This window comes from Zophobas morio, unplaced genomic scaffold, assembly GCF_036711695.1.
Source record: "Zophobas morio isolate AGI-343-1 ecotype UQ-CSIRO unplaced genomic scaffold, CSIRO_AGI_Zmor_V1 ptg000023l, whole genome shotgun sequence".
Classification (NCBI taxonomy): domain Eukaryota; kingdom Metazoa; phylum Arthropoda; class Insecta; order Coleoptera; family Tenebrionidae; genus Zophobas; species Zophobas morio.
In genome coordinates, this window is record NW_026972128.1 from 11,694,663 (window position 1) to 11,706,076 (window position 11,414).

At 32.7% G+C, this 11,414-nt stretch overlaps 3 protein-coding genes across 3 annotated transcripts; 1 reads left to right on the top strand and 2 right to left on the bottom strand.

The window, feature by feature from the left end:
- Window positions 1-138: 138 nt before the first annotated feature.
- Window positions 139-750, bottom strand: LOC135133917 (transcription initiation factor IIA subunit 2). The gene is made up of 3 exons (XM_064062465.1): window positions 563-750; window positions 282-516; window positions 139-229 (listed from the first exon to the last, which is right to left on the bottom strand). The coding sequence occupies exons 1-3, from the start codon at window positions 632-634 to the stop codon at window positions 198-200; spliced, it is 339 nt and encodes a 112-aa protein (XP_063918535.1). The 5' UTR covers window positions 635-750; the 3' UTR covers window positions 139-197.
- An 80-nt stretch (window positions 751-830) lies between these two features.
- Red (red Malpighian tubules) lies at window positions 831-2,233 on the top strand. The gene is made up of 3 exons (XM_064062464.1): window positions 831-1,382; window positions 1,433-1,692; window positions 1,770-2,233. Exons 1-3 carry the CDS (start codon window positions 1,218-1,220, stop codon window positions 1,960-1,962), a joined length of 618 nt encoding a protein of 205 aa, XP_063918534.1. The 5' UTR covers window positions 831-1,217; the 3' UTR covers window positions 1,963-2,233.
- A 557-nt stretch (window positions 2,234-2,790) lies between these two features.
- LOC135134398 (protein bicaudal D) lies at window positions 2,791-11,405 on the bottom strand. Its single transcript, XM_064063065.1, has 5 exons — window positions 11,049-11,405; window positions 9,147-10,488; window positions 4,656-4,883; window positions 4,351-4,605; window positions 2,791-4,269 (listed from the first exon to the last, which is right to left on the bottom strand). The coding sequence occupies exons 1-5, from the start codon at window positions 11,256-11,258 to the stop codon at window positions 4,019-4,021; spliced, it is 2,286 nt and encodes a 761-aa protein (XP_063919135.1). The 5' UTR covers window positions 11,259-11,405; the 3' UTR covers window positions 2,791-4,018.
- Between the last annotated feature and the right edge of the window lie 9 nt (window positions 11,406-11,414).

Consider the following 11,414-nt stretch of genomic DNA (forward strand, 5'->3'; position numbering starts at 1 on the left):
TCTTTGTTTACTTCATTAGAAAATTTATTTGTTCAAATTAGGTAGTTCCACATAATAACAATAAAAAAAATGCACACCACTCAGTCTACCTCACCAGTCAAAACTGATAGTCTCTTAACACGAAATTAAACATACAAACAATTATCAGTTTTAAATATTTACATAAAAGGGCATAAAGTACACTTGTTTGGAATAATTTATTTTTTTGAGCTGCCTTCATCACCAACATCTACAAAAAAATAATCGGTTACTTCACTTTTCCATATTTACAAATAACTTACTTTTTCCATCACAGGCTACAATTTTCACTTTATCAACTTTAGTAATTTCTTGTACTTCTCTAAATTCAACATCGTTAAGCATGAAAGTCCACACATTGTCACAAAAGCGGTACGTATTGAGTTTACCTGCTTTAAAGGTTAAACGCGACTTTACACGAGTCGCTAAAGTCATGTTAATAGATTTGTCAAATAGTAACAATACTTTGCACGCTAACTGTGGAGTTATTTGACCATACTGAAAAAAATTAATGTTAAAATATCCCATAAATTGTCCGATGTACCTGTATTAATTCGTCCAAACTCTCCTGTAACGTGTGTCCTAAAGTTGTATTTCTATACAACTGATAAGACATTGCTATGCAATGTTGCTTTGCAACGACTGTTAAAAGTAGTAGAGTAAATAATTAATGGTTAGCAATAACTTTAACACAATCAATTCTGAACCAAATAAATTGACAGGACATCAACATGCCAAATGTCAAATATCAGGAATACCAAATGACACTAGATAAAGTCCTAGATTGCTGCCTTGTCAAATTTGCTTCTGTCCGCAACGAAAATCTTGTATATTTTAACATGCACAAAGAACTAAAGAGTACGCAGTTTGTACCTCTCATCTGCAACTTCGAATAATGTTGGGTTAATTTTATCCATAAACTATTTTTTTAAATAATTAATCCTCGAATAAGTGACAACACCGGCAGAGGTATGAAAGAAAGTTATGAATGACATTTTGACGTTTCAAATGTCAACATTCTTTAATTTATTTTTTTCACATTGAACAAAATTCGCAGCAATGTAATCCGTTAAACGATAAGTCCCACATTTCTTATCACCAACGGAGACGTAAATAAAACGTGCTAGTGGATCAGTTATCATAAATTTTCCATAATTCGAACCGTCTCTCTTTCATTACTCTGTCTATAAATAAATACAATGGACAAGGGATCATACGAAAAATTATCAATAAGGGAGTCCGCCCGGTCCTTAAAAAAATACGGTAGTACTAGCAAACATGTAAATAGAAATGAAAACTGTATTAAACACTATGTTTCGAATACTGACACACTTCAAGGAATAGCTTTAAAATACGACGTTACGGTAAGAATTTTAGGTTTTTAGGACAAGTGACCTTATTTATTTTGTTGCAGATTGAGCAGATTCGTCGGATTAATCGTTTATGGGCTTCGGATAGTTTATTCCTTAAAGAATATTTATTAATACCAGTACGTGATAGTAGTGTGCCCGTTAAAACCAGTGAACCTCCGCCGATAGTCAGTCCAACACAGATCTCATCTCCCATAAGCAATAGCAGTTTCGATGAAGACAATGTAGAAGATTTTTTAGGAAAAATAGATGCCGCGATTGCAAATACGAAAAAAGAAGTGAAAAGAACACAAAACAATAGCGAGTAATTTTATCATTAGTGTTTTTGTTACTCTAGAAATGTCGGCTGAGCTGTAAAAATAATATACTTACTTGTTACAGATATGCATCCAATACAGAATATGAAATAGAGAAAAGGAAAGTCCCCATTTCTCGAATGAGAAGGTCGGTCAATAATAATGGCTCCAGTGATCTGTTTTCACCACCTCATACTATCGTAGTACAACAAGGGCGAAAAGTAAAGTCGTCGCTACAACAACACGAGCAACAACAAGATGAATTGTTCGAGTTGTAGCACACGCATTCAATAATCTCATTTTAATGCATAATCATACTGAATGATTAAGTACGTATTTAAATTACATTCTTATTAAATTTTAAAAGTTTGTTGTTTATGTTATTAATTTAATTATGTTACCTATGAAGACTTTATTTAATTGTAGTCTTAAGTTTATTTTGTTTGGAGTTTTATTTTTGTAATAAAATTGTTAACTGCAGGAGTTACTTCCAATTGGAATTTATGGCTACTTAATGTTACTACTAATAAAATATTTGTACTACTGAAAGTCAACTTATATCACTGGCGGTACGTCTGCTAACAAACGTGAGGCTACAAAATTTAGAAAACTACTACTAAAATCTAGGATCTTCCTTCAGATCATAATAAATCTAGAATTTACTTTAGAAATGTCACCACTGATATCATATCCTCTGAATATTGGCACAATGTTTCGTAGGTTTCTTTAAAGAATTATTCGTTGATGTTTTTTACTTTGTTCAGTTAGAGAATGAATATATAGAAAATATTAGATCGATATAGCAAACCATATATTTTGTGATTTCTTTGAAATTATAAAATAAATATATCTTTTCTATAAATGTTTTATTTTGAAATCGTGAAACAGATAAAGATAATATTACTGATTTGTTTATATTCACACATTACAAATATAAATATTTGTTTAGCTTTTGTTGTAACCTTCATTTTATGAGTAAATGATAATTTATAAAGGTCATATTGTGTAATGGATTTCCTTGTTGTGTATTGCGTACAAGCAATTTGGTTTTTCTGTCTTCTTAATGTTGATGTAAGGTGTGTGAAAGGCACAATTAAGAGTCGCTCTTAGTTAAAGTAATAATTATATTAAAAATATTAGGTACAATTAAGTAACATTAACCACATATAAGCAAAGTTAAAATAATTTATAACAATAAATATAAAAAAAGTAACAGGTTAGCTGTCTGACGAACAAAAAAATTGAATCGTAATTGGTACCATCATAACAAAAATACGTGTTAGAGCATGCACATTTTTTTTTCAAACATTAAGGATTTTTATATTATTGTAAGGGACGGGCATTTCCGTGGTCCATAGGCTCGGAAACAGGACAAATAATCAACAAACGTCATCATCTTTATGATTATGGACTTAGAACCAACGGAAAAGACGAATTGTGATATTATAGTCACTATTAAAATTACAGCAATTCGCCATTAGTTTATAATATTATTCTTAACCTACGTCTTAACAAGTTATTTTTAACTATTTTTCAAACCGTAACAATTACACTTTAGTACCACAGTTAGAAAATAAATATGTTTACTTACTTCTTGGTTAGACTTTCTTCAATTACACTTCAGACCACAGTTTTTTATTATTACGTTGCCCTTTAGTGGTATTAACGCCAATTTTGGGTGAAAACTTTCAACCAGTTTTCACTGACAATTATTTCACAATATTAATTTACTAGATTAGTTTAGTTTACACCACCAAATAATCACTAACTAATGTATATTGCAAAATCCCCTCAAGGGCTAATTTCAGTAGACTAAATAAACACAACTAAAACTGTTTAAAATCTATACATCACACGAAATATGGGCCACATCTACCAATAAATATATATTTGATAATTAAATTCAATTATAGGCTACTCTAGCTTGAAAATTTCACTAAGGGTCAAGTATTTTTTAAATGCTATAGTTTGCAACGTAAAACAACTAGTATTGAAGTTACGACGAATTGGCACCGGCCACTCCTACCAACACAGAAATTAGTACCTGCCAATTTTACGAAAATTAAGAAAATGGAAAAGTCTGTTAATTGACGACATAACACTAATAAAAACTACAAAACGTCTAATATATAATTTAGAAATAAAATATTACTCCAATAAATAAATGCACTATTTACCTCACATTTCGTTACAATCAAAATACTTTCTCCAGAACTGTCCACGACACTTCTGTTACGTTAACGCCAATTAAAAAATACATAGTTGATGAAAACTCTAAAGTTTGAAGAATGTGGTGATAAATGCAATCGCGTAAACCACAGGTTTTGACCTGCGCTAGAACATGTCCCTGTTTGATCGCCCCGGACGTTGAAAACTGCGATTGTTAGGCTTACGTGCGTTCCTTATTTCTCTATCCACTTCCAATTCTTCCAATCTTTGCGTCAAACCCAATTTTTGTTGCACAGCTAATCTCAAAAGTTGATTTAAAGTCTTCTTCTCTTCTTCTGCGGCACTTAGTTGTTGCTGTAACTCGTCAACTTGAGTGACGTACTCTTCGCAACGAGCTGCGAACATCGCACGCAAACCTAAAAAAGAGTCAAACGGAATTTAGAACCTTTTAAGTACATAAATGACTAATTTCGGAGTTTTAAAATTGCGATACTCACTCGAGAACGTTGCGGCATCTTCTTTAAGCAATCTTAGCTCATTTCTGAGCTTCATCATCGTTTCAGATACGATAGTCTTCTCGTTTTCATATTTGGCCTTCAGATTCGTGAGTGCCACTTCGGCAGTATTTTTGTTAGACTTGAGGACGGTTCTTAACGTGGCGATTTGTTCCCGTTTAGTCGAGAGCAAACTCTTCAATCTTATCACTTGTTCTTGTAATTCGGCAATTTCTTCGGTGTTCTCATCTTTAATAGCTGTTAATGGTGATATGAGAAAAATAGAGTTTGAAATACTTTTAACTTACATTCGTACAACCCGTTCGATTTTTCTCTTTTTATTTTAGATAATTCTATTGTATTTTCGATGGCGTTTCTGAGATGTTTTATTTGGTCCACAATGGTGCATACATTTCGAGCGAAAGCTGATGTATCATTCAAAATTTCGAGGTCGTGTAGAGGAATATCACTCTTAAGCCGGCTTCGCAAGAGTTCGATCTTTGATATTTCTCCAATAGGTGGTGCTGTTTCCGTCACTATAAATAAAACAAGTCTATTGTAAGAATTCTTGCTATGTAATGTTGGTAGATAAAATTAGAAGGATTTCAAAGGATGTACGTTAAAAATACCGTGATACTAAATTTACGATAATCTTAGTGGGAAATGCTCAAATAAATAGTGGTAGTGGTATTTGTTTAATGAGCTATTTTCAATGTATGTTTTCTGTGTAAAAATTGATTGGGTCGCAATGTATGAATTAATTGATGTAAAACGAACCACTGACTACAATATAATTCACCAATGCATTTAAATCACTGTATATATTACAGAAAATGGTTTACTGATATACCCACAAATATGAATACGATAAAAAGAAGAAAGTAACAATATATAGAATCTACTAACACTGTTGGTGGGCATACAAAATTATCCACCATGAAATTGAATTGTGAAATTGTTCTGTTCATACATTACATTTACGCATTTTGTGGCATCAAGAAAGAACACATGGACTTCTAAATTTTGGGGTCAAATGATATTTGAGCATCCTGGGCTTTATAAAAAAATGACAATCAAGGTGACAACAGTCTGAAGATCTTGTCATGTATATATGTATTAGACTAAACTGTAATTTTTTTATTTAAATATATGTATGTGTGGAAAGACGTCGAGACTTATTTTTTATACATTAAGAAAAACGAAGAAAGTATACTGGTCCACATTATGAAACTTTTTGTAATCACCAAAAATTAAAATATACTCGTATGTTCCTAATCTAATTTTTCCTGCTGATTATTATGAGTCATAAGAATGAAGTATTTACGCGAAATAAATCATCATCGAAAGGACATAAAATTCAATTAGTTTGTGATCAGTTAACCATAAATATTAATAAATCAAACAAAAATTCCATGTAACTCTTTGAGACACTATCACATTGTTGTCAAAAATATACCGATTTGCATATTTCCTAGTCATGAATGCATATTACTTACGTCATGTCAAACATTTCGATAATGTGACGTGCCAGAAAAACTAATTACATGTTCAACTTAGTAAAATCCACCTATTCTTTATCTTGATAAGTTTTGATTATAGACTAGTGTAATTTTTAGATAGTTGTCTTGTCAGAAAAAAAGGTGATACTTTTTAAAAAATTGGTCGAAAGTTATTGTGACAGAACTTCCCTCGCTTCTGAAATACAGTCCAACAAATACTGGTTTTCTGAAAAATTATAAAATTTGATTTTGCAGCATTTTACTATTTCGTGAAAACCTCTATGGAGTAAAAACAATATAGAAGGTACTAGTCACAGTATGATAGCAAAAAAGAAGGTTTCATCTTCTTAAAAAAAGACAGTTGGAAGCCCCGACAAGATTTAATGTTCTTAAAAAAGACACTTGGGGCTCCCGAGAAGGTTTCACATTCTTATAAAAAAAGACATTTGGGCCCCCAAGAAGGTTTCACATAAAAAAAGACATTTGGAGCCCCTGAGAAGGTTTTACATTTTTAAAAAAGACAGTTGGGACTCCTGAGAAGGGTTCACATTCTTAAAAAAGACATTTTGGGTATCCAAAAGGATATTATATTCTTAAAAAAAGACAGTTGGAGCTCCCGAGAAGATTTCACATTCCTAAAAAATTTGGACATTTGGAATCCCGAGAAGGTTGTACATTTTTTAAAAAGACAGTTGGGACCCCTCAGAAGGGTTCACATTCTTAAAAAAGATATTTGGGGCCCCAGAGACGGTTTCAGATTCTTAAAAAAAGACAGTTGGGGCCCCCGAGAAGGTTTCATATTCTTAAAAAAGATATTTGGAACCCCGAGAAGGTCTTTTGTTAAAAAAAAAGACAGTTGAGACCCCCGAGAAGGTTTCACATTTTTTAGAAGAACTTCCCTCGCCCCTGAAATACAATAAAACAAATCCAGCTTTTTCGAAAAATTTTAAATTTGATTATGCAAATTCTATTTTTTTACGAGAAACCTTATAAGTTAAAATTAAAATATGTTTGTGAATAAGCGTGCTGGGCTACGTTCGAAATGAGTTTTCTCTTAACAAAATTTTTTGATGACGTCATCAACATTTTTGCGAAGACACGTATATCACTTTGAATTCCTGATTTAATCAATAAAATAAATCGACTGATTCATTAATTTTTATGAGTCACCTTGTATAAAAAATTAAAAACATTTAATGCAATGATAAATCACAAGTATAGACTGACCATTTTTGCACATTTTGGATAGGACTTATTCGCAAAAATTTTGAGATGATGTCATTGCTTTTTTGGGAGGGGATAAACGAATAAATTTTGCTTAATGATTTACCATGATTATGACAACCTTAAAATATTTATAAGATTTCAAAGCAATCGGTTTTACAGTTTCAAAGTTATACTGCAAAATATTGTTATTCAGTTTTAAATTTTTTCCAAAAATTCTGGATGTTTAGGCTGAAAATTGGACACGGATTCATACTCCACAAGTGCAGAAGTATCTTATTTTGTAAAATTAAAAAAAACTTTTTATTATAAATTTTGGAGATGACGTTTTCTCTGACCAAAACCACGATATTCCAGTTTTTAAATTAATAAAAAAAATCTATAGTTATGCGACTTTAAAACTTGAGATAACACCGACATAGAAAACGAAAAATAATCCTTTGTTCAAACAAGTAACAAAAATAAATTAGTTCCCTGACTTTCAACAAAATTCGGTAAATTTCCCTGACCCGTTACAGAATTCCCTGACTTTTCCCTGATATTTTCAAAATTTCTAAACTCCCTGTCATTTCCAGGTTTTCCAGAAAAGTGGCAACCCTGTTATCCAAATTTTAGTTAGTATTTAACCATATACATGACGTTCCTAAAACACATACAAAATGTAATAACAATCGGTGCAGTAGTTTCGGAGATTACTTGTATAATAAAAATGGATACAGACAGACAAACAGACAGACAGACGGAAACGGGAGACCACTTTTTTCGTACTTTGGTGGTCATGAAACGTCGAGAAAATATGAACGTGGTCATTCGTCCGTGGACTCGATTATTATAACTCCTTATTAAAATAGTAGTACTACTTTGAAGAGTGATTTTTCTGTGAGAGGTACAGGTCAGTAAACTTGCGCAGAAACGAAATTTGAGTCGGCTTTGCAAGTGACAGAATCATTTCCAGTGCAGTTTCTTATACCAAACTCCTTAACTGAACAAAAAATACGCTACTGACTATTATAAACTAACCTATAATTTATTTTTGCCCAACTCCATGCGCAGAACTCTGACTCCGCCTTTCTACCTCTTACAGAAAAGCACTCTAGGTGGTAATTCAGTCAGATTGATCTTTTTTTTCTTTGAATGAACAGCTCTGTATAAAATCTAAATAATAATTACTAGTGTAAATTTTGGAGAGCGTTTTACTATCTGCACGAAATTCCTAAAATACGTATAAAATTTGAATAATCGGTCCAATAGTTTCGGAAATTATCTGTCTAATAAAAATCGACACAGACAGCCGGAAACGGGAGACCGATTGTTTGGTATTCATGGGGTCATTAAACGTCGAGAGAACATAAAAGTAGCCAGTCGTCCGATCGACTCTTTGTCTTAGTTTCCGCTCAAGACGTAAAAAGCAAAGTTCATGGACAAAACAAATAAAATGTTTCGTCATTTCTTTCTTTAGAAATGCTGAAACTCAAGTATCTTATATCATTTTCCTTCTAACAAAGCAACTCAAAAAATTGTATAAACTCCGTTTTCGCCATTTTTCAATAATTATTATTTCTTAACATACTTTTACAGCTACATTGTAATTGGCATATTCAATATCAAATACAAGAGTATAAGAAAATTGATATGTTCTAATCTAACCACACAGGATGAATAGATTAAAAGATAACTTTTGTTCTAATTTATTTCAACTAGATTCACACGTACTCAGAACAAAATTTTATCGACGATAAAAAACGTCGCCATTCATTTGATCCCGTCGGTTGTGCGTGCGTTCATCCATTCACGCCAATTTTATGCAACTAAAATTTGTCATCGGCGCTCATACAAAAAAATTCAATTCATTTGAAACACCTGTTGATTTTTTACTCAATGCTATTTTAATCAATAGTGTTTCATGTGCAGACTCATTGTGACTAATTCTGAATCTCCTAAACAATCATTTTGTAATAATTATAGGAAGTAGTCTCTGATTTTTTCATTTCAACTGTACGACAATTAACACAAAATATATTTCAATTTTCTCGATATTTTGGAAAAAAATTAATATTAATGGTCCTAGAAACTTACTTGGGGTCATCCCTTCTTTTTCATGGTCCAGAACCACCCGTGTTGGTGTCTCCCCATTAACAGTACACACATGATGGTACAACTGCGCCAGTTCTTCCGTAACAGTTTGTAAATTATTTTGAGTTTCATCCAATGACGTTCCAGCTTCACTGGCAAATTCCCGCAACAGTTTCAAATCACCTTCTAAATCCATACTCTTCTGCTCAGTATCAGACAGCTTATTTTTCAAATTCGTGATCTCGTTCCTCAATTGTAACGTCGCATCTGACACATTCGTCAATTTTTCCAACTCCCTTATATCTTGTTTCAGCTGCTCTATTTCTTTACAAGACATTTTAAACCACTGTTGGTACTGATTTAAAATTTTTCCAGCCTCTTGTGCCGGTTTGGATACATTCTTATCAACATTTTGGGAAATGTGTTGTAAAGAATCAACATGAGCCGCCAGCTGCGTCAGTCTTGCAATAAAAACTTGTAATTCGCCTTGACTCTTCTCAACCATGGCTTGATTATCCCTCAAGTTTTGAGTCAAAGTTAATTTTTCTTTTTCCAGTTGTTCAAGTTGTTTCTCTAGCTTCCTCAGTTCATTCAAGTGAACTTCAGAGAACAGATCGACTTGTTTATCATCAGGTGATGCCAAATCTGACGCGCTACTGCCACCTAAACTGGCTTCGATTCTTCTGAGTCCTGGAATATCGTCTTCACCGTCGCTGCCCAGCGCCGGCTCGTCACCCATCCCTCTAATACTGTATGCCAAGTTGTTAATGTTGTAGAACGATTCTCGATTAATATGCTGGTCCAGTTCTTTCTTTAAAGCATATTTCGCCTCTCGTTCGGTCTGCAGAGATTCTAAAGCCTCCTCCATATGTTTTTCCGCTATTTTCTTTAAATTTGTAAGTTCTTCAACTTGAAGATTCAGCAGCTCCATTTCTTCATGTAACCTTCGAATTTCATGCTTAAGACTTTCAAATTCGACTTGCGAACTTTTTAACGCCGACACTTGCTTTTGTAATGCTATATTTTCTTCTTCTAATTCGGCATAATCGTTTATTAATCGGTTTTCTCTAAATTTTATTTCACGAAGTTCGGTTCGCAATTTCTTGCACTCCATGCTTTTGTCTTCTTTATCTTTTCCCATATCGGTGTTCTCCTGTAGCATGCGATCTCTTTCTGTAGTAACTCTGTCCAGCTCATGGCGAAGTTGTTTTATTTCGTTTTCTAATTCGATTATTTGGGAGTTTAATGATGTTTCTCGAGCGGCTGATTCAGATAATAAGGATTCTTCCGTTTCAATACCTGTCTTTGTTGTTACTTTGTGACTAGACTGGAACTTGGCTAAAGCCTGTATGAAAAGATCAAAGTTAAAAAAATTGTTGGCAACAAAATGTACATTTTAAATAGTATTCATGAAAAAATACACTTAATAAAAATTTCTCATTTGTAATTCGAAATTTCAAATGTATGTGGTATTTTAATTTTTTCTTACTTTAATGTATTAAATATTAAGAAATGAACATCATACAGGTAATCCAACCACAACTAATGATGTAATCTACATAAATATATGATGATAAAACCTCATATGAAACTATCAAATGAACAGTAGAATTAACAAACAACTATGTACATAATTTCATGTTTTTATACAAAAGCCAACAGCGCGTGATAATCATCAATAGAACACCTGAATTTCATTTAAATAATTAATGTAGTTCCGACACAATTAGCAAATTGACTAATCAATAATTCCGTCTGTCGTTTTTTGTAAATATAGCGAAACTGCAATAACGGTTTCTGTATCACTTGTTACTAGGACTGCTAAATTGTTCGTTTTAAGCACAGTAATGCTTAAATCGAAAATGTGCTAAACAAACAATGCATGTCATTTCGAAGACGACTTACTTCCTGTGTAACCTTAAGTTCGTGCTTTGTATTTTCATAAGCCACTTCTAGATCTTCACATCTTCTTTGCAAATCCGTCTTTTCTTCGAGAAGCACAAGGCCGTACTGAGCAGATTGTACTTTTTCGCTGCTTGCCTGATCGAGTTCCCTCGAAAGTCGTTCGATTTCATTTTTCAGCACTTCAATATCACTTTCATTGGTCGAAGCCATTTTCAATAAATAATAAAATTAGAGGATAATTAATAATATCTTAAACTAAACTGTACGGTTATCACTGCATCGTTCCAATAAATATTTTGTTCAAAACATGTCAACTGTCAAAACAACACGTCATTTTACAGAACGTCAAAAATTTAGTGGAATCTA